The sequence below is a fragment of the Salvelinus alpinus genome, chromosome 21, assembly GCF_045679555.1.
Source record: "Salvelinus alpinus chromosome 21, SLU_Salpinus.1, whole genome shotgun sequence".
Classification (NCBI taxonomy): Eukaryota; Metazoa; Chordata; class Actinopteri; order Salmoniformes; family Salmonidae; genus Salvelinus; species Salvelinus alpinus.
The window spans coordinates 13,784,925-13,805,113 of NC_092106.1; the positions used below are offsets into that span (position 1 = coordinate 13,784,925).

Genomic DNA, 20,189 nt, shown 5'->3' on the forward strand with positions numbered 1-20,189 from the left:
CTATTTGTCCAGCGGGGGGCGTGTGTGTTGGACTCACAAGAGTGCAGCTTGAAGAGCAGCTTGACGGTGTAGTCGTACAGGTGGCTGCTGTCCAGGATGACCTGGATCAGTGGAGCCAGGCGACACTGGCCCGCCGCCGTCACCGACACAGACCGCGACATGTCCAAGGAGCTGAACACTGCAAGGGAGGACACACACATCAGTGATCATCTCTCTCTCACACACACACAGTGTGTGCGTGCATGTGTATGTGCACACAGGTGGTCAGGCAATCAACCAATGAGTATGTACTCCAACAGTCTCTCTTTCTTCCCCTCTCATTACAGCTCTCTTTCAGTCCCTCCATCGCCTTTGCACTCCCTCCCTCCCGCTCTGATGCCAGTCCCTACGGACCCAGTCGTTCCGTCCACACAGAGATGTGGTTTCCTGTGCATCCAAACCCTGACACACACAGTCAGGGCTCTCAGCTCTTGGGTGACGTGATGCTTTAGCCTGCAAAACATCTCTCCTGATGGGAGGCAAAGAGTCTCTGTGTGTGTGAATGACATGAGGAGACAGGGTAGAAATGAGTCCAACTGAGAGTGTTCAAATGGAGGCAGAAGGGCAATCATGTTGAGACAAATGGAAGATGAAATATGTGTTTTACTTTGTGAAGAGCTTATAGTGGAAGGGAGACAGGAGAGTACTGTATAACTCTGTTTTAATGTCCATGCTAGTACACTACTTTCAATGAAGCAATGTATTGGGCACACATTCTAAGTAGTATGCTAGTGTGGCTATTGGGACGTAGCCTATGACGCCAAAACCAGAGTCATGTTCATTATGCCCCAAACGGAAGAGAATGGACAAAAACTAAAAAAGGGACACCTGGACTTAAGAAACGCTCATTTTTGTTTTCGGTTGCAAAATGTTTTACGGTGTGTGCACGGATGAACATGACCCTGACATATAAAAGCTAGAACCAGGTTGTGTGTGAATGCTGAGGGCCAGGTTATGTCACAACACCTTTAGATAAGCGCGGTTGCAGATGACATATATATATATATACACTGCTCAAAAAAATAAAGGGAACACTTAAACAACACAATGTAACTCCAAGTCAATCACACTTCTGTGAAATCAAACTGTCCACTTAGGAAGCAACACTGATTGACAATAAATTTCACATGCTGTTGTGCAAATGGAATAGACAAAAGGTGGAATTTATAGGCAATTAGCAAGAAGGAGTGATTCTGCAGGTGGTGACCACAGACCACTTCTCAGTTCCTATGCTTCCTGGCTGATGTTTTGGTCACTTTTGAATGCTGGCGGTGCTCTCACTCTAGTGGTAGCATGAGACGGAGTCTACAACCCACACAAGGTAGTGCAGCTCATCCAGGATGGCACATCAATGCGAGCTGTGGCAAGAAGGTTTGCTGTGTCTGTCAGCGTAGTGTCCAGAGCATGGAGGCGCTACCAGGAGACAGGCCAGTACATCAGGAGACGTGGAGGAGGCCGTAGGAGGGCAACAACCCAGCAGCAGGACCGCTACCTCCGCCTTTGTGCAAGGAGGAGCACTGCCAGAGCCCTGCAAAATGACCTCCAGCAGGCCACAAATGTGCATGTGTCAGCATATGGTCTCACAAGGGGTCTGAGGATCTCATCTCGGTACCTAATGGCAGTCAGGCTACCTCTGGCGAGCACATGGAGGGCTGTGCGGCCCCACAAAGAAATGTCACCCCACACCATGACTGACCCACCACCAAACCGGTCATGCTGGAGGATGTTGCAGGCAGCAGAACGTTCTCCACGGCGTCTCCAGACTCTGTCACGTCTGTCACATGTGCTCAGTGTGAACCTGCTTTCATCTGTGAAGAGCACAGGGCGCCAGTGGCGAATTTGCCAATCTTTGTGTTCTCTGGCAAATGCCAAACGTCCTGCACGGTGTTGGGCTGTAAGCACAACCCCCACCTGTGGACGTCGGGCCCTCATACCACCCTCATGGAGTCTGTTTCTGACCGTTTGAGCAGACACATGCACATTTGTGGCCTGCTGGAGGTCATTTTGCAGGGCTCTGGCAGTGCTCCTCCTTGCACAAAGGCGGAGGTAGCGGTCCTGCTGCTGGGTTGTTGCCCTCCTACGGCCTCCTCCACGTCTCCTGATGTACTGGTCTGTCTCCTGGTAGCGCCTCCATGCTCTGGACACTACGCTGACAGACACAGCAAACCTTCTTGCCACAGCTCGCATTGATGTGCTATCCTGGATGAGCTGCACTACCTGAGCCACTTGCGTGGGTTGTAGACTCCGTCTCATGCTACCACTAGAGTGAGAGCACCGCCAGCATTCAAAAGTGACCAAAACATCAGCCAGGAAGCATAGGAACTGAGAAGTGGTCTGTGGTCACCACCTGCAGAATCACTCCTTTATTGGGGGTGTCTTGCTAATTGCCTATAATTTCCACCTTTTGTCTATTCCATTTGCACAACAGCATGTGAAATTTATTGTCAATCAGTGTTGCTTCCTAAGTGGACAGTTTGATTTCACAGAAGTGTGATTGACTTGGAGTTACATTGTGTTGTTTAAGTGTTCCCTTTATTTTTTTGAGCAGTGTATATAAATATAAAAGAGAAAGAGAAATAGCTTACCACCCAGGAAGAGGTTGAGCTCACACTCCAGGTAGTCCAACATCTCCACTGTCAACTGGAAGCTGTAGTGAGGACACACACACACCAAACACACACATACACAAAAGGTGTTGGATTAGAGGGTTCACAGCATGTAAAGTGGAGGCATAGCCTACACATCACACATACAGAGGCTGTAAGACCCATGTAGCAATGACCCAGAGTTGGTTTGTATACATATAACAAGAGTCATATGCTCTATATGGAGTCTAATAGAAGGCAATAACAAAAATAATGCCCTTTCTTGTCATTTTCAACACCTGTAATCATAATCAAAGGGAACATTGGGGATATATTAAAATATGTATCATTATAGATCCAGCCCTCTGTGGTTCAGCGGGAACAACAAAGGCAAGCGACACTCACAAGTTGTTGACGTCGTTTTCTCCCGCCTCGTCAAGCTGCCTGTTTGACATCTGAAGGTTTCCGGGGAAACGGGGATTCTGGGGGAGAGAGAAGAACGAGTCATTGCAGAAAATGGGTCTGAATCTGAATTGTGATTCCTCGTCTCATCTCGCATTCCCTCCTTCTCAAAACGCATCGGAGGAGAAGACTCAAGGTCTTCTGCTACAATGTTCTTTGAGAAGGAGATGAGGAGATAGGACGTGAGGAATCAAGGAAATACAATTGAGATTTACCTTCGGTTTTTCCCAATTCAATAGGCATCTATCTCCATAAATTAAAAAAATCAGGAACAATGACTAAAACCTCCAGAGCAACACCAAGTCTGCTGCCTGCAGTATTTCACTGAGCTTAGCGGTCTATGAACTACTGACTCCTAAATGGCCATTCGTTTTAGAGACGTGTGTCTGTGTGAGGAATATCCCTAGAGAAGGGTATATGAGAGAGAGACAGAAGGGAGACTGGTCTGTCTGTCAGTCATACAGGCTGGGGCACTACTCACTTTGACGTGGAACTCCATCTTGGTGATAAGCAGTTTGAGGTAGATGCTGCACAACTTCCCATAGCCTTCACTCAGGTGACCCTGAGGGCAGAGGGGAACAGATGGAGTGAGACACCGGAGAGAGACCAGATCAAAGTGAGATAGACATGATCTTCTCCAGTGGCTTGGGAGAATTCCTAAAGGGATCGCTAGTTGCAGAAGGAATTTTATCATGAAATAAAAAGGATCTGCTTCTGCAAAGTCATACACTGTACGAGGGTGTCAATAGTATGTATGTTTGTGTGTTAGTGGTGCTCTTTGTTCACCTGCACCCTCTCGTGATTGCTAACCCATCAGTAGAGCCCGACTACGTGATAATGTGAAAATCTGAGGCCCACACCCGACTCTAACCCGCCAATATAGAAAATGCATTGTAGGCTACAGTCAAAGACGGCGGAACATTTTTTTGACAGGGGGTGCAAGATTAGTTTCGCCTGATTTTAGATATTTTTCTGCTTATAATTTTTTATAATCGATAACTAGATACACGCAGCTTCTCTTCTGTCATTATATGTTGCCCTAGAAGTCAAAAAATGCTCACCAGAATAATGTCATAAATGGATAGAATGTATGTTTAAATCTAGTTGATGTCAGTAAAGATCTATTTGTCATCTCTGCTTCTTCGCAGAACAAATATGTTTAGGGACCGGGGAGAAAATGCAATAACTAAAAATATAAATAAGACTGTGCATCAGTTTGACAGGTTGCAAGGAAATAGAAAGCTGTGAAAACAACCCAACATGTTTCTGATAAGATCTGAGTTCGGCTCAGATGCATATTTTATGTGGTTGAAATACTTATCAGCTTTTATGATGCTGATCAGAATCGCCTTTATTTGCCAAGTATATTTACACACTCAGAATTTTACTTGGCGATATGGTGCTGCTATTGAAAGACAACATTAAGAGTCAGACAGCTGGTTGAGAGAATGCCAAGAGTGTGCTAAGCTGTCATCAAGGCAAAGGTCAGCTACTTTGAAGAATCTAAAATATTTCGATTTGTTTAACACTTTTTTTGCTAACTACATGATTCCATATGTGTTTTCATAGTTTAATTCTTCACTATTATTCTAAAATGTATAAAATAGTAAAAAATAAAGAAAAACCCTGGAATGAGTGTCCAAACTTTTGACTGGTATTTATATCTGTAGAGGTGCTGACTGAACATTTGCATTCTTTCAAGATACTGAAATAAAATATTGTTCCGGATAAATAAAATATTGTTGCCAACATTTGGTGTATAATTTCACTGTAAGTAATGCTTAATTCTGCAGGAGTTAATATTAAGGCTGTTAGATGTTATTTACCTCCAGTCAGTGTCCAGATTTCAGTTTCTATTGAACCCATCTGAACAGCAGGCTACAGTTCCCTTGACGTGCCAGAGGCCTATTTGAAGGCCTAAGGCGCGCGTACAGTTAGGCCCTAAAGCTTAGGCTTGCTTACGCACGAATGCCAGATAGCCTAAAATAATGAAAGAAAAATGTATAATTGTTGTGCAATTTAAGTTTATGTATAATTCTTGTGCAATTTATATCTATAGGTATTATTTTCTCTTTATTCAACCTGACCCCCAACCACCAACCCTTCATTCACACCATTTTTAAATGACCTTAAACCTGCCCGCCCATAGATATAACCACAAGGACTGTGGGTTATGAGTCAACCCATGCATCATGTAGTGTGTGTGTGTGTGTGTGTGTGTCAAAAACTGAATAGCCAGCTATGAAGTCAATTGCTTCTTCTCACTTCCCTTTCATTGGGCCCTCAGTGTGATGTCACAACAGGAATGAAGCAGTACTGGTCATCAATGTCACTCTCCCAGAGTCCTAGTATATTTTGTACCATTAGCAAATACCAAGAGAGACCCAACTAAGTGTACTTCCAGGAAAAGGTGACTAGTCCCTACTACCCACCTACTCACTGAATACCTGAGCAGTAATCATTTTTCTACTTTACTGCTGCAACCCAGAGGCAACTCTTTTGTTGAAACAGGGTTATTTCATGTAAAAATAACAGTCAACAGTCCTGAATCAATCATTCACCTGGATGGAAACAGCCCCCCCCCCAAAAAAAAAGCAATAGTTTATACACAGTAGCACCATTAGGATACCATAACAGCAGCGTGTGTATTATTTAGTCTGACTCCGGTTTAGCAGAACCACATTGCTGTGTGACTGTCACCTATTATAATGTCGGTCTCTCCGATGGCAACACTGACAGCAGACCGGCATGGACACACCACACTGATAATAATGATGACATGGTGGTGATGATTTTACTCCCTCAGTCACTGTACATGACATGTGTGTTCTAAATCACATCATATTCCCTATGGAATCCCAATTTATCTGAGTGCCAGTTCTGGTTTTCATATGCACATTTTTGTCTAACAGTTTCATTTCATTTATTATAATGTCTTCATATCTCAAAACGGCTAATCAAAATTCTATAAAAATTTACATGAAAATGATACAATCCTAAAAAGTATGTCAACTACATAAAAATAGCGTACATATAAAGCCAACAAATAACACTGCAACCTGCAGGTAGAAAATATCCAGAGAAAAATAAGACTATAAATCACATTGGCAACATATGGCCTGTCTGCAACGCACTAGAAAAATTGTATCAACTATTAACTTGGTCAGGCCTGAAGTTCATGCTAGAAAACTTGCAACATTCTATAAAATATTCTGGGCCCTCAAAGTTTCCTGAACCAATGAGCTCAGGACAGACACAGCTGTAGGCTATTTACACAGGGGACAAGCAGTAGGACTAGTAGTAGGACTATTTTCCACTGAATCAGAGCATGCCATTATCCCCTTTCACACTGGGAGAGAAAAGGAGAGCTGGAAAGATTTGTTTAATACATTGAGGAACTATTGTCATTCTCAATGAATGTAGAAACAAACTTTGTTTGCTTGTTGTTTGAGTTGAAGAAAAGACTACTTTGAGAAGATCCACAGGTCATTAGTGGTGCGTTAAGCCAATCAGAAATACCATCAGATCCCCAAATGGGCACATTTATATGCCTACATTTGCATGCAGGCCAGGTAGCCTATAGGTCTACTTCTACGGGTAATCAGGTCCGCGTCCTTACTCAACATTGACAGGAGCACTCCAAACAAAAGACAATGACTAAATTAACAAAACTCGTAAATGGAATTAAATAAACAAAAACTACTTTCTCACAAGTGTAGCATAGGTTGTTCGCTCTGCAAACAACGTGTCCACTCCGACAATGACAACGGTAAAAGACTGGAATAATATATTGAATGCATTAACAGAAATTACCGTAACCAAACAAACATTGTAGATTCGAAATTCTAGGAATTAACAGTAAATGTACTACTGGTGATATACAGTGTGTAATGAGGAATTGATATACACTAACAATCAAATGCAAACAATTCACACAACAATGAATGTGCACAAATTGGCAGGAGAGCGTGCATTCTAGAGAGAGACGTGTATTGTGTATCTTAGCCATACTTCCCTTCTTCTTGGACTGTGCCATCCCCCGGCCTCCGCAATGGATTAGTTCACCGAGATGGGTGCGAATAAGACATGCGTCTCATGTGCCATAAAAAAAATATATATATGCTACTGCTCGACCCCCCAAAAATTGCATTTGACCAACATATCTACCAAACGACTAATTGCAGTCAGCCCTACCCTATATAGTGCAGTACTTCTGAACAGTACTGAACAGTACTGCAGAGGGCTCTTGTCAAAACTTAGTGCACTATATAGGGAATAGGGTGCCATTACTAACGCTGCCAATGTGTCCATGCCAGCCTGCCGGTTAAGAGTGGTAGACATGATCACTGGGGCTGAGAGTTTTTCCTGGCCTTAGGGCCCTAATGGCAACCGTCGGTGCTGTGTTCTGGTCCTTACCCACATTCTGCTCATGTCACTGAGGTCCGCCTTGTTCCTCATCGAGTCCTTTATCACCTGAACACACAGAAAGATCATTTAGACAAGGCTGAAGCCACAAGCCAAACATTCAGAATGTTGCTGATTCAACAGAGAGCACTACATTTGAAGTTGTACTGTATGCATTGTGTGTGTGTGTTCAAGGCCAGTGTGTTGGGCACTATGCTGATCATTTGCATGGGGCGTGATGCTAGTCCTTGGAGGTTGTAGCTAATTTGGCTAAACTGATGGTTGTCATCTCACTGTACCGTAGGATATATTCATAGAAGTAGAGGCCATGTAGCCTGGCCCCAGATCTGTTTGCGTTTGGCATGACAATGCAATATGACTTGGCACGGCAGCACATACAAATCTTGGACCAGACTAACGGCTATTCTGAATTAAGTGCAAATCTCAAATGATATTCCCTATGGGCCGGTTTCTTGGACACAGACTAAGTCTAGTCCTGGACTAAAAGCATGGTCAACAGAGAATCTCCATTTAAATATATTTTTTGTCCAGAACTAAGCTTGATCTGTTTCCGGGAAACCGCCCCTATATTTAGTTGAATTAAACCTTATTTTACCAGGTAAGTTAATAGAAAACACTCACTCATTTACAGTAATGACCTGGAGAAGAGTTGCAGGGGAGAGGACAAGAGAGGGGTTGAAATTAGCCAATTGGAAGCTGGGGATGAGGAGTGCCGGATTAGGAATTAAGACAGGGCAACCAGGGTTAACACCCCTAGTCGTGGGATAAGTGTTGTGGGATCTTAGGGATCACAGAGCGTCAGAATGTCAGTCTCCCATTCAAGCCCAACCCTAGCCCTATCCTGCTTAGCTTCAAACCAAAGCCAGCCGAGTAATAAACAGGGAATATTGTATCATTTGAGACCTCTTGAGCACAAGTCTACGGAGAGATGGGCATGTCCCTGGCATGCAGCATGTTCAGGATCCTGTTCATTAGTCACCAAACGGAGTGAAACTGGGAGGGACTACAGAGTCTTGTCCAATAACAAATGCTCATTTCCGTTGCAAAATGTTTTCTATTGCACGCCTTAAAGATCGAGACCCAGGTGTGTGCCCCATCAGGGCTGTGTTGGTGGGTTCAGACTTACGTTGGGATGGCCGTCTCGCAGCAGCTTGTGGAAAACGTGGCAAAACTTCCAGCAGAGCACCGCATTGCTGGAGAGCGGCAGCCGATTGACCGCCGCCCAGAAGGTGTGGGCGCCCTTCTCATGGTGGGTCCCCAGGATACAGGGTGAGACGAACCAGTCAAGGAGAAACACACAGGAGATGGCAGAGAGAGCACACATACTCTAACGAAGGCTGCTATGACAAAATGTGCTGGGGGAGTTAAGAGGTGTTTTGCTTGCCTATTCAACATCCATTGTTCTCTCAAGAGGGGCTGAAAACCTCACATCTCTGAACATATCTCACAGAAAGACCGTACGGAGCAGTCTGTCTCTCGGTCTCTTTCTCAGACACACAGCTAAATGAATGGCCTGGTCCCTGCCGACAACCACGGTCAGGTTACAATATTGTTTTTGTTTTGCACAAACAAAGCCCTGAGTCATGAAGGAACATTCAAGAGCTTCCACAAACATAACCCTGAGTCCTGAAGGAACACTCAAGAGCTTCCACAAACCCATGGGAATCAACATAAACACAGCTCTCCTTTCTCTCTAGTCAGAGGAAAACAGATTCTATCCAACACACACACACGCTACCAGACACTGCACACACACAGCGACACACCCGACTCCAAAGAGGATATTCCTGGCATGCTTCTCTTTGACGGCGACCTCCTGCGTGTTGATGGCCTTGTTGATGCTCACAGCCTGTGCAGAGGAGGAAGTGGAGGGAAAGAGGAAAGAGACAGAAAATACCAAATCAGGGCAATGCTTTTCACTCCTCACTCGAGGAACACAGAACACACATAATTCTTTATTTTGAGATGATTTAGCAGACGCCAAAGTGAATTACTGTTAACCTCTACGGGCTAGGGGGCAGTGTTCGGAAGTTTGGATAGTCTGACATGCCCAAAGTAAAACTCCCTGTTACTCAGGCCCAGAAGCTAGGATATGCATATAATTGGTTGTATTTGATAGAAAACACATTGAAGTTTCTAAAACTGTTACGATAATGCCTGTGAGTATAACAGAACTGATATGGCAGGCGAAAACCCAAGGAAAATCCACCCGGAAAGGACCCATAAAAAGGACCCATATTGCAGTACCTATGGCTTCCACTGGATGTCAACAGTCTTTATAAAAGGTTTCAGGCTTGTTTTTTGAAAAATGAACAAGTAGTTGTAGTTTTTCCAAGGTGCCCCTCATTAGTACTCTAGTCTTGTGGCGCGCGTGAATGAGGGAAAGCACTTCGTTATTTATTTCCGGTATTGAACATACTACATTCCGTCTTAAATTCTATTGTTTATTTACATATTAGAGTACCTGAGGATTGATTAGAAACATTGTTTGGACGAAGTTTACCGGTAACTTTTGGGATTGTTTTGTCTGCATGTTGAACGAGTGGATTACTGAATCAAACGTCCCAACTAAACTGACTTTTTTGGGATATAAAGAAGGACTTTATCGAACATAATTACCATTTGATGTGTAGCTGGGACCCTTGGGATTGCAAACAGAGATAGATCTTCAAAGGTAAGTGATTTATTTTATCGCAATTTTTTGTGATGCCTCTGCTGGTTTGAAAAATGTGTATAACCATTTGTATGCGGGGTGCTGTCCTCAGACAATCAAATGCTATGCTTTCGCCGTAAAGCCTATTGTAAATCGGACAAAGCGGTTCAATTACCATGATTCTAAGCTAAAGAATGATGTTTGAGAGTTGTATTTTCATGAATGTTTAATATTATGATTTTTGTATTTTGAATTTCGCGCTCTGCAATTTCACCGGATGTTGTCGTAGTGGCACGCTAGCAGGACACCTGGCCCAAAGAGGTTTTAACACATTCAGTAGGCTACAGGTCTATGTGGCCTATGATAGGGCAATCAAAGCCTAACCCTAATGTTTCAAACACCATACTTTAACTGAACCATTAGAACACACACAGTGACAGCAACTAAACTCAGAAAAAAAGAAAGGTCCCTTTTTCAGGACCCTGTCTTTCAAAGATAATTTGTAAAAAGCCAAATAACTTCACAGATCTTCATTGTAAAAGGTTTAAACACTGTTTCCCATGCTTGTTCAATGAACCATAAACAATTAAATGAACATGCACCTGTGGCACGGTCGTTAAGACAGTAACAGCTTACAGATGGTAGGCAATTAAGGTCACAGTTATGAAAACTTAGGACACTAAAGAGGCCTTTCTACTGACTCTGAAAAACACCAAAAGAAAGATACCCAGGATCCCTGCTCATCTGTGTGAACGTGCCTTTGGCATGCTGCAAGGAGGCATGAGGACTGCAGATGTGGCCAGGGCAATAAATTGCAATGTCCGTACTGTGAGACGAATAAGACAGCGCTACAGGGAGACAGGACGGACAGCTGATCGTCTTCGCAGTGGCAGACCACGTGTAACAACACCTGCACAGGATCGGTACATCCGAACATCACACCTGTGGGACAGGTACAGGATGGCAACAACTGCCCAAGTTATACCAGGAACGCTCCATCAGTGCTCAGACTGTCCGCAATAGGCTGAGAGAGGCTGGACTGAGGGCTTGTAGGCCTGTTGTAAGGCAGAGCCTCACCAGACATCACCGGCAACAACGTCACCTATGGGCACAAACCCACCCTCGCTGGACCAGACAGGACTGGAAAAAGTGCTCTTCACTGACGAGTCGCCGTTTTGTCTCACCAGGGGTGATGGTCAGATTCGCGTTTATCGTCAAAGGAATGAGTGTCACACCGAGGCCTGTACTCTGGAGCGGGATCGATTTGGAGGTGGAGGGTTCATCATGGTCTGGGGCAGTGTGTCACAGCATCATCAGACTGAGCTTGTTGTCATTGCAGGCAATCTCAACGCTGTGCGTTACAGGGAAGACAGCTTCCTCCCTCATGTGGTATCCTTCCTGCAGGCTCATCCTGACATGACCCTCCAGCATGACAATGCAACCAGCCATACTGCTCGTTCTGTGTGTGATTTCCTGCAAGACAGGAATGTCATTGTTCTGCCATGGCCAGCGAAGAGCCTGCATCTCAATCCCATTTAGCATGTCTGGGACCTGTTGGATCAGAGGGTGAGGGCTAGGGCCATTCCCCACAGAAATTTCCGGGAACCTTCAGGTGCCTTGGTGGAAGAGTGGGGTAACATCTCACGGCAAGAACTGGCAAATCTAGATGTACTGCAGTACTTAATGCAGCTGGTGGCCACACCAGATACTGACTGTTACTTTTGATTTTGACCCACCACCCCCCCCTTTGATCAGGGACACATTATTACATGTCTGTGAAACTTGTTCAGTTTGTCTCAGTTGTTGAATCTTATGTTCATACAAATATTTACACATGTTAAGTTTACTGAAAATAAACGCAGTTGACAATGAGGACGTTTCTTTTTCTGCCGAGTTTATATAATAAAACAATTGTAACAAAAAAGGGAATACTTGTACCCTACTTGTTCTGAATATTCAAGAAAGCAATCCTCAGCAAACTGGCCCAGTGTGGGCTTCACTTGTCCAGTTGCATGTGGTGGTAGTGGCCTACCTCCAGTTCTGAGAGGGTTAAACAAACAAGGCTGAGCAAATGCAAAAGAACACACACACACACACATCACAACCCCATCAGCCATCTGCCAGGTAAACATCTGATTGCTCACACACACTCCCAGAAAGCCTTCCATACCTTCCAAGAATAATCATTTCACTTCAGGGTTGTCATTTTTCAAAATCAGGAGACATTCTTTTAACTTCTGTGTAAAGAGCCACATTCTTTTTCCATTTAGTGATAGGCCTATCCCTTTCAGGCCTATTAGATATCGGCCTCCATCGGAGTGGAAAAAGCAGCCCCCCTATGCACCTCCAACTCTTCTCGGAGCCTTTAAAATCAGGGATGGGCAACACATTTTGCCATGGGGCGGAGAGAAATGTATGCAGTTTTTAAGTGTATTTCCTGCAATTTTACACATTTTGTCATGACTTATGCCATGTTAATATGATATCCGAGTGAGAATGACTAACAAAATCAATTACCCCCCCTCAACCTGGTCTATTATGCAACCATGATTACAAGTTTAGATAGCTGGCTAGACTAAAATAATCTAACTTACCAATGTCAGCTGACATGACTAACTGAGTGACTGACATAACGAGAAACTGCTGATGCACATCCACATTTCAAAATTGCAGCTTGTGTATCCTCCTATTCTAACTCATCAGTAAGTAGAGACCCCGAAAAATGTGATTTATATAAATATAGATAGATAGATCTGTGGGCCTACAAAAGATGGGCGGCCCAGCAGGTGCCCATCCCTGCTTTAAATTAATAGCTGTGTCACATGTAGCATGTTCTCTGATAAAGAACAGTGACATGGAGGTCTGAAGTGGAGTGGTTGCGGGGAGTGTCACAAAAGGACAGGCCAGGTTGAATAATCTCACTTCCCCCAGATGTCCTGAGTCCTCTCTGGGAGGGGAAGCAGAGGGTGATAAATCATCACAGGTCCACTTCCCTGGGAGCGCAGGAAGTGTGTTGGTTTCACATGAAGGAAGAACTTGCTGAACATGGCATTCAGAGGAATAGCCTAGGTGTAGTACACTACACAGTAATGCTTGGTTGAAGTAAAGTACACACCAGAAGCGTATGATGAGCAAGTCACAAGTCGAACCCCAAAATGTCTATTCTGGGTGATTTTTTGGACACCTTGTTCAGTTGGACATGTAGATCACAGAAACAATCTACATATTACACACACACACTAGGGGCGCAACAGTCATGACGAGAGCAGACAAAATAGACTACGTTTCTGTGTGTCTTTTTCTCTCAGCCTCATTACGAATGGCATATCCCAGCTCAAGGTGACAAAGACGGGCTTTGTATTGACAAGATCGATTCACAGGGTGACTGTCATGAAGTCACAGCTGTGCCTTCTGAAGAGGAGGAAGAGAAGAATGCAGAGCTGGCCAACAACTCTCAACACACACTGCTCCCTGGTTTAAATTCCACTCCAGCCGTGTCTCTGTGCTTAGCTTGTAGGCCTGCAGAGGACGAACCACAAACCATGCTCAAATCTACTAGCCATGCCTTCGATCAATAAAACATACATGCAGGGTTGATATGGAAACTGGTGCTACTGGTAGAACTCCTGTTGTTACATAATCAAGCACAAGCCAAGAGATGTGTGTGTCATCATGTCAACACAGAGCCATATATATCTGACCAAAGTCTCCTGTGGTTTCCTCTGTGTTTACTGAAGATCTGACCACAGGCAAGCTAATGTTTGACCTTTTCAAGTGTCACCATTGTTTGTCTGTGAGAATCCACTGCAGGATGGATGAGATACTTTATTGAAAACCGCTTAGGAGGAGACTGGACAAAGGACAATATCTCATATCTAGATTCCACTTGGATATAAATACTGCAAATACAGTCTACAGCATCTTCTATACTGAACAAAAAAATTAAACAATTTCACTGAGTTACAGTTCATATAAGGAAATCAGTCAATTGAAATAAATTAGGGCCCTAATCTATGAATTTCCCCTGACTGGGAATACAGATATGCATCTGTTGGTCACGGGTATATCTTTTTATTTATTTAAATATATATATATATATATGGGCGTGGATCAGAAAAGCAGTCAGTATCTGGTGTGACCACCATCTGCCTTATGCAGAGCGACATCTCCTTAGCATAGAGTTAATCAGGCTGTTGATTGTGGCCTGTGGAATGTTGTCCCATTCGTTTTCAATGGCTGTGCGCAGTTGCTGCATATTGGCGGGAACACGCTGTCGTACACGTCGATCCAGAGCACATCAGACCATGGAAGAACTGGGCCATTTTCATCTTCCAGTAATTGTGTACATATCCTTGTGAAATGGGGCTGTACATTATGCTGCTGAAACATGGGGTGATGGCGGCAGATGAATGGCACGACAATGGACCTCAGGATCTTGCCACGGTATCTTTGTGCATTCAAATTGCCATCGATAAAACGCAATTGTGTTCGTAACTTATACCTGCCCATACCATAATCCCACCGCCACCATGGGGCGCTCTGTTCATAACGTTGACATCAGCAAACCGCTCGCCCACACAACGCCATACACGTAGTCTGAGGTTGAGAGGCCGGTTGGACGTACTGTCAAATTCTCTAAAACGATGTTGGAGGCAGCTTATGGTAAAGAAACGAACATTCAATTCTCTGGCAACAACTCTGGAGGACATTCCTGCAGTCAACATGCCAATTGTGTTGTGTGACAAAACTGCACATTTTAGAGTGACCTTTTATTGTCCCCCAGCACAAGGTTCACCTGTGTAATGATCATGCTGTTTAATCAGCTTCTTGATATGCCACACCTGTCAGGTGGATGGATTATCTTGGCAAAGGAGAAATGCTCACTAACAGGGATGTAAACAAATTTGTACATATGGAACATTTCTGGGATCTTTATTTTCAGCTCATGAAACAGGGCACCAACACTTTACATGTTGCATTTATATTTTTGTTCAGTGTAAAAATAGCACTCGTATCTACCCTTACATTTCACTCAAAATCCCACACCAATTTTTCCCCAAAATGTTTTTAATAAAAAGTTTCTGAAAGGCTCCCAGCACTTGTGCAAGCGGTTCCCACACATGAACGACCCAATTAGTACATAGAGCGACTTTGTCATCCATCTGAAAGAGAGCGTCAGCTGCCCAGGACTCCTGGCAAGTCAATGGGACTGGAAGTTGGAGCAGCTCGCTGGCATCGACAGGCCTATTAACTCATCTCAGTATGACAGAGGTAAAATAAAATTAGGAAGTGAGAAACAGACTGGTGGTGAGTGTGTTGGGGGAGATTAGACAGAGGATGAGGCTTTCCTCAGACAGACTAGTCTGGACTGGGCACACCTACGTCGTGCACAGAGAACTCTGGAGGCCTCTCCCGTCGCCATTGATATGCTAGTCCTCGCCTGGCTGTGTGGCAGCGGCCCCGTCAAGAAACAAACGGTAGCGGCCTACGCATTCGTCGATCTTAAAGGATAGACGTGAGCAATATGGTTTAAACTCCACCCAGCCTATCAGAAGGCAAGGTGAAGGAATTACCATACTGCTTAAACCTATCAGACTCTTTGAGATCTACAGGAGTGCCCAGGCCTTAGGGGTGGATTGGGATTCAGCATGAGCCTGCGTTGTCTAGTACTGCGCAGGACACAGCCGGTGCCTTAAAAGCAGCCCAGTCAGGGCCCATTTAATAATGCAGCGATCTCACATTGATGAGTTATTTGTCCAAAGAAAACATTTGAGTAATGGCTTTGAATGCTTCACATGAACATGACTAACGGCCCATCCCATGGCATAATGGGGAATTTCTCCTGCAGACATATCGGTACTAGGACACGACACGATTATGACGACAGCGCATCATTTTTTACCACTGCTCTAGGAAACTTGTTGAAGAGCAGAATAAACTTCATGATGGTCCAAAAACATCTGTATTTAGAGATGGCAACCTCTACTCCTGTGCAACAACAATTATGATCGATTGAATCAATCAATAAACACAATCAGTCTAATCAAAATAATAGTCTAAATAAATAAGCCTGGGTTCTAATGAGTTTTGGGAGCTGCCATCGTTACATTACAATTTTTATTTAACTAGGCAAGTCAGTTAAGAACAAATTCTTAATTACAATGACGGCCTACCCCCGGCCAAACCCTAATCCGGTGAACGCTGGGCCAATCGTGCGCCGTCCTATGGAAGAAGTGATTTTCCGGTGGTGGTCGTGATGGTGTTTTAGATGATCTGCTGTTCACGCAGTGCTGAAACCACACCAAAACACAAGCAGGGGCCAAGCAGCACACACTATTCCCGGTTCCCACAGTAGTGCTTTTATCTGGCCACATCTCTTCGTAGATTCCTTGCATTCCTTTTTCTGAAGAAAATAATGAGTAAAAACACATGATTTATTTTTTTTTTAAATCAGGATCTCACCGATTTTTCACAGCCAACCTTGCGACGTTCATATGCTCGAACGGTACGATGAACTCACCGATTATGGGGTGGGACCGTTGGGGGAAACAAGGGGAGAGTTTGTGTTGTTGTTGTTGTTATCTTATACCGTGCATTTGGAAAGTATTCAGACCTTGACTTTTTCGACATTGTTATATTACAGCCTTATTCTAAAATTGATTAAATTGTTTATTTCCCCATCAATCTACACACAATTCCCCCTAATGACAAAGCAAAAACAGGTTTAATTTTTTTTGCAAACGTATAAAAAGGTTCATACCCTTTACTCAGTACTTTGTTGAAGCACCTTTGGCAGCGATTACAAGCTTGAGTCTTCTTGGGTATGACACTACAACCTTGGCACACCTGTATTTGTGGCGTTTCTCCTATTCATCTCTGCAGATCCTCTCAAGCGCGGTCAGGTTGGATGGGGAGCATCAACGCACAGCTATTTTCAGGTCTCTCCAGAGATGTTTGATCGGGTTCTTGTCCGGGCCCTGCTGGGCCACTCAAGGTCATTCAGAGACTTAGCCCAAAACCACTCCTGTGTTGTCTTGGTTGTGTGCTTTGGGTCATTGTCCTGGTGAACCTTCGCCAGGGATCTCTCTGTACTTTGCACCATTCTTCTTTCACTCGATCCTGACTAGTCTCCCAGTCCCTGCAACTGAAAAACATCCCCGCAGCATGATGCTGCTACCATCATGCTTCACCGTAGGAATGGTGCCAGGTCTCCTCCACATTGAACTCTTTGGCCTGAATGCCAAGCGTCAATCTTGATTTCATCAGACCAGAGAATCTTTTTTCTCATGGTCTAAGAGTCCTTGAGGTGCCTTTTGGCAAACTCCAAACAGGCTGTCATGTGCCTTTTAAATGAGGAGTGGCTTTCGTCTGACGACTCTACCATAAAGGCCTGATTGGTGGAGTGCCGCAGAGATGGTTGTTCTTCTGGAAGGCTTTCCCATCTCCACAGAGGAACTCTGGAGCTCTGTCAGAGTGACCAACATGTTCTTGGTCACCTCCATCACCAAGGCCCTTCTCCCCCGATTGCTCAGTTTGGGGGGCGACCAGCTCTAGGAAAAGTATTGGTGGTTCCAAACTTCTTCCATTTAAGAATGACGGAGGCCACTGTGTTCTTGGGGACCTTCAATGCTGCAGAAATGTTTTGGTATTTGTGCCTCGACACAATCCTGTCAATTTCAGAATAAAGCTGTAACGTAACAAAATATGGAAAAATAGAAGGGGGCTGAATACTTTTTGAATGCACTGTATGAGGAGATTCAGTCACCGTGGACAGGAGGTGCATGGCGGGCTGCTGCGCTGGTACTGCTAAGACTTGCCCACCACCTCAAGAGGAAAGGGTAAGCAGAGAATGAAAACAGGAAACATGGATCGCTGTTTGTACACGGAGGTGCTGTGGTGGGGAGAGGGTCAGTAGGTCTGGGGTGTGGTAGACGGGGGGGGGGGGGGGGGGGGGGGTTCAGTCAGGCTTCCTGTCTTGGCACACTTTTTCCTGCCCATTTCCTTTCTGCTGAAAAATGAACCCAGCTCCTCCCCTCTTCCTCCACCTCAGGCTTAGTACCCGGTGCCAACCCAAACAGACCTCACAGCTCCAGAGTTCCAGCTCCCCTCTTATAATGTTTCCTTTGCCAGCCTCTTCCAAGTGGCCCCAAAAGGTCAATTGCACATACTTTTAACATTTTGCCACCCTACCCAAAGACAGACAGAGACAGACACACACATTTGTAGCTGATTGACACTAATAATGCTCTCCTGTTGACAACAATTGCTTTAGATGGTTATCTTGAACTAAAAATACTACTTGCCACTTCCTGAAAAGTTACTCACTTCACATTACGTCATACTAGACAGACTGTGTGAAAACAGTCATCCAACTATGCACTTTAAAAACACACATTTTTAGGAAGCAAATGTGAAAACCTACATACAGTTGAAGTCGGAAGTTTACATACACTTAGGTTGGAGTCATTAAAACTCGTTTTTCAACCACTCCACAAATTTCTTGTTAACAAACTATAGTTTTGGCAAGTCGGTTAGGAAATCTACTTTGTGCATGACAAGTAATTTTTCCAACAATTGTTTACAGACAGATTATTTCACTGTATCACAATTCCAGTGGGTCATAAGTTTACATACACTAAGTTGACTGTGCCTTTAAACAGCTTGGAAAATTCCAGAAAATGATGTCATGGCTTTAGAAGCTTCTGATAGGCTAATTGACATAATGTGAGTCAATTGGAGGTGTACCTGTGGATGTATTTCAAGGCCTACTTTCAAACTCAGTGCCTCTTTGCTTGATATCATAGGAAAATCAAATGAAATCAGCCAAGACCTCAGAAAAAAAATTGCAGACCTCCACAAGTCTGGTTCATCCTTGGGAGCAATTTCCAAACGCCTGAAGGTACCACGTTCATCTGTACAAACAATAGTACGCAAGTATAAACACCGTGGGACCACGCAGCAGTCATACCGCTCAGGAAAGAGACGTGTTCTGTCTCCTAGAGATGAACGTACTTTGGTGTGAAAAGTGCAAATAATCCCAGAACAGCAGCAAAGGACCTTGTGAAGATGCTGGAGGAAACAGGTACAAAAGTATCTATATCCACAGTAAAACGAGTCCTATATCGCCATAACCTGAAAGGCCGCTCTGCAAGGAAGAAGTCACTGCTCCAAAACCGCCATAAAAAAAGCCAGACTATGGCTTGCAACTGCACATGGGGACAAAGATCGTACTTTTTGGAGAAATGTTCTCTGGTCTGATGAAACAGATATATAACTGTTTGGCCATAATGACCATCGTTATGTTTGGAGGAAAAAGGGGGACGCTTGCAAGCCGAAGAACACCATCCAGGGGGTGCTTTGCTGCAGGAGGGACTGGTGCACTTCACAAAATAGATGGCATCATGAGGTAGGAAAATTATGTGGATATATTGAAGCAACATCAAGATATCAGTCAGGAAGTTAAAGCTTGGTTGCAAATGGGTCTTCCAAATGGACAATGACCCCAAGCATACTTCCAAAGTTGTGGCAAAATGGCTTAAGGACAACAAAGTCAAGGTATTGGAGTGGCCATCACACAGCCCTGACCTCAATCCTATATACATTTTGTGGGCAGAACTGAAAAAGCGTGTGCGAGCAAGGAGGCCTACAAACCCGACTCATTTACACCAGCTCTGTCAGGAGGAATGGGACAAAATTCACCCAATTTATTGTGGGAAGCTTGTGGAAGGCTACCCGAAATGTTTGACCCAAGTTTAAATGATTTAAGGCAATTCTACCAAATACTAATTGAGTGAATGTAAACTTCTGACCCACTGTGAATGTGATGAAAGAAATAAAAGCCTCTACACTATTCTGACATTTCACATTCTTAAAATAAAGTCGTGATCCTAACTGACCTAAGACAGGAAATTTTTACTGGGATTAAATGTCAGGAATTGTGAAACTGAGTTTAAATGTATTTGACTAAGGTGTATGTAAACTTCCGACTTCAACTGTATTACTAATGTCCCTCAAAAGCAACAAGC

At 44.1% G+C, this 20,189-nt stretch overlaps 1 protein-coding gene across 4 annotated transcripts in view; it reads right to left on the bottom strand.

Annotated features, from left to right (window-relative positions):
- Nucleotides 1-20,189, bottom strand: part of LOC139548544 (huntingtin-interacting protein 1-like) — a 47,211-nt gene that overhangs the window by 18,089 nt on the left and 8,933 nt on the right. For all 4 annotated transcript variants that reach the window (XM_071358249.1, XM_071358250.1, XM_071358248.1 and 1 more), the window contains exons 2-8: nt 9,297-9,360; nt 8,638-8,780; nt 7,503-7,559; nt 3,568-3,648; nt 3,030-3,106; nt 2,625-2,686; nt 38-178 (exon numbers count right to left, since the gene is read on the bottom strand). In XM_071358249.1, the coding sequence (XP_071214350.1) occupies nt 38-178; nt 2,625-2,686; nt 3,030-3,106; nt 3,568-3,648; nt 7,503-7,559; nt 8,638-8,780; nt 9,297-9,360 (625 nt within the window). The remainder of the gene's footprint in view (nt 1-37; nt 179-2,624; nt 2,687-3,029; nt 3,107-3,567; nt 3,649-7,502; nt 7,560-8,637; nt 8,781-9,296; nt 9,361-20,189) is intronic.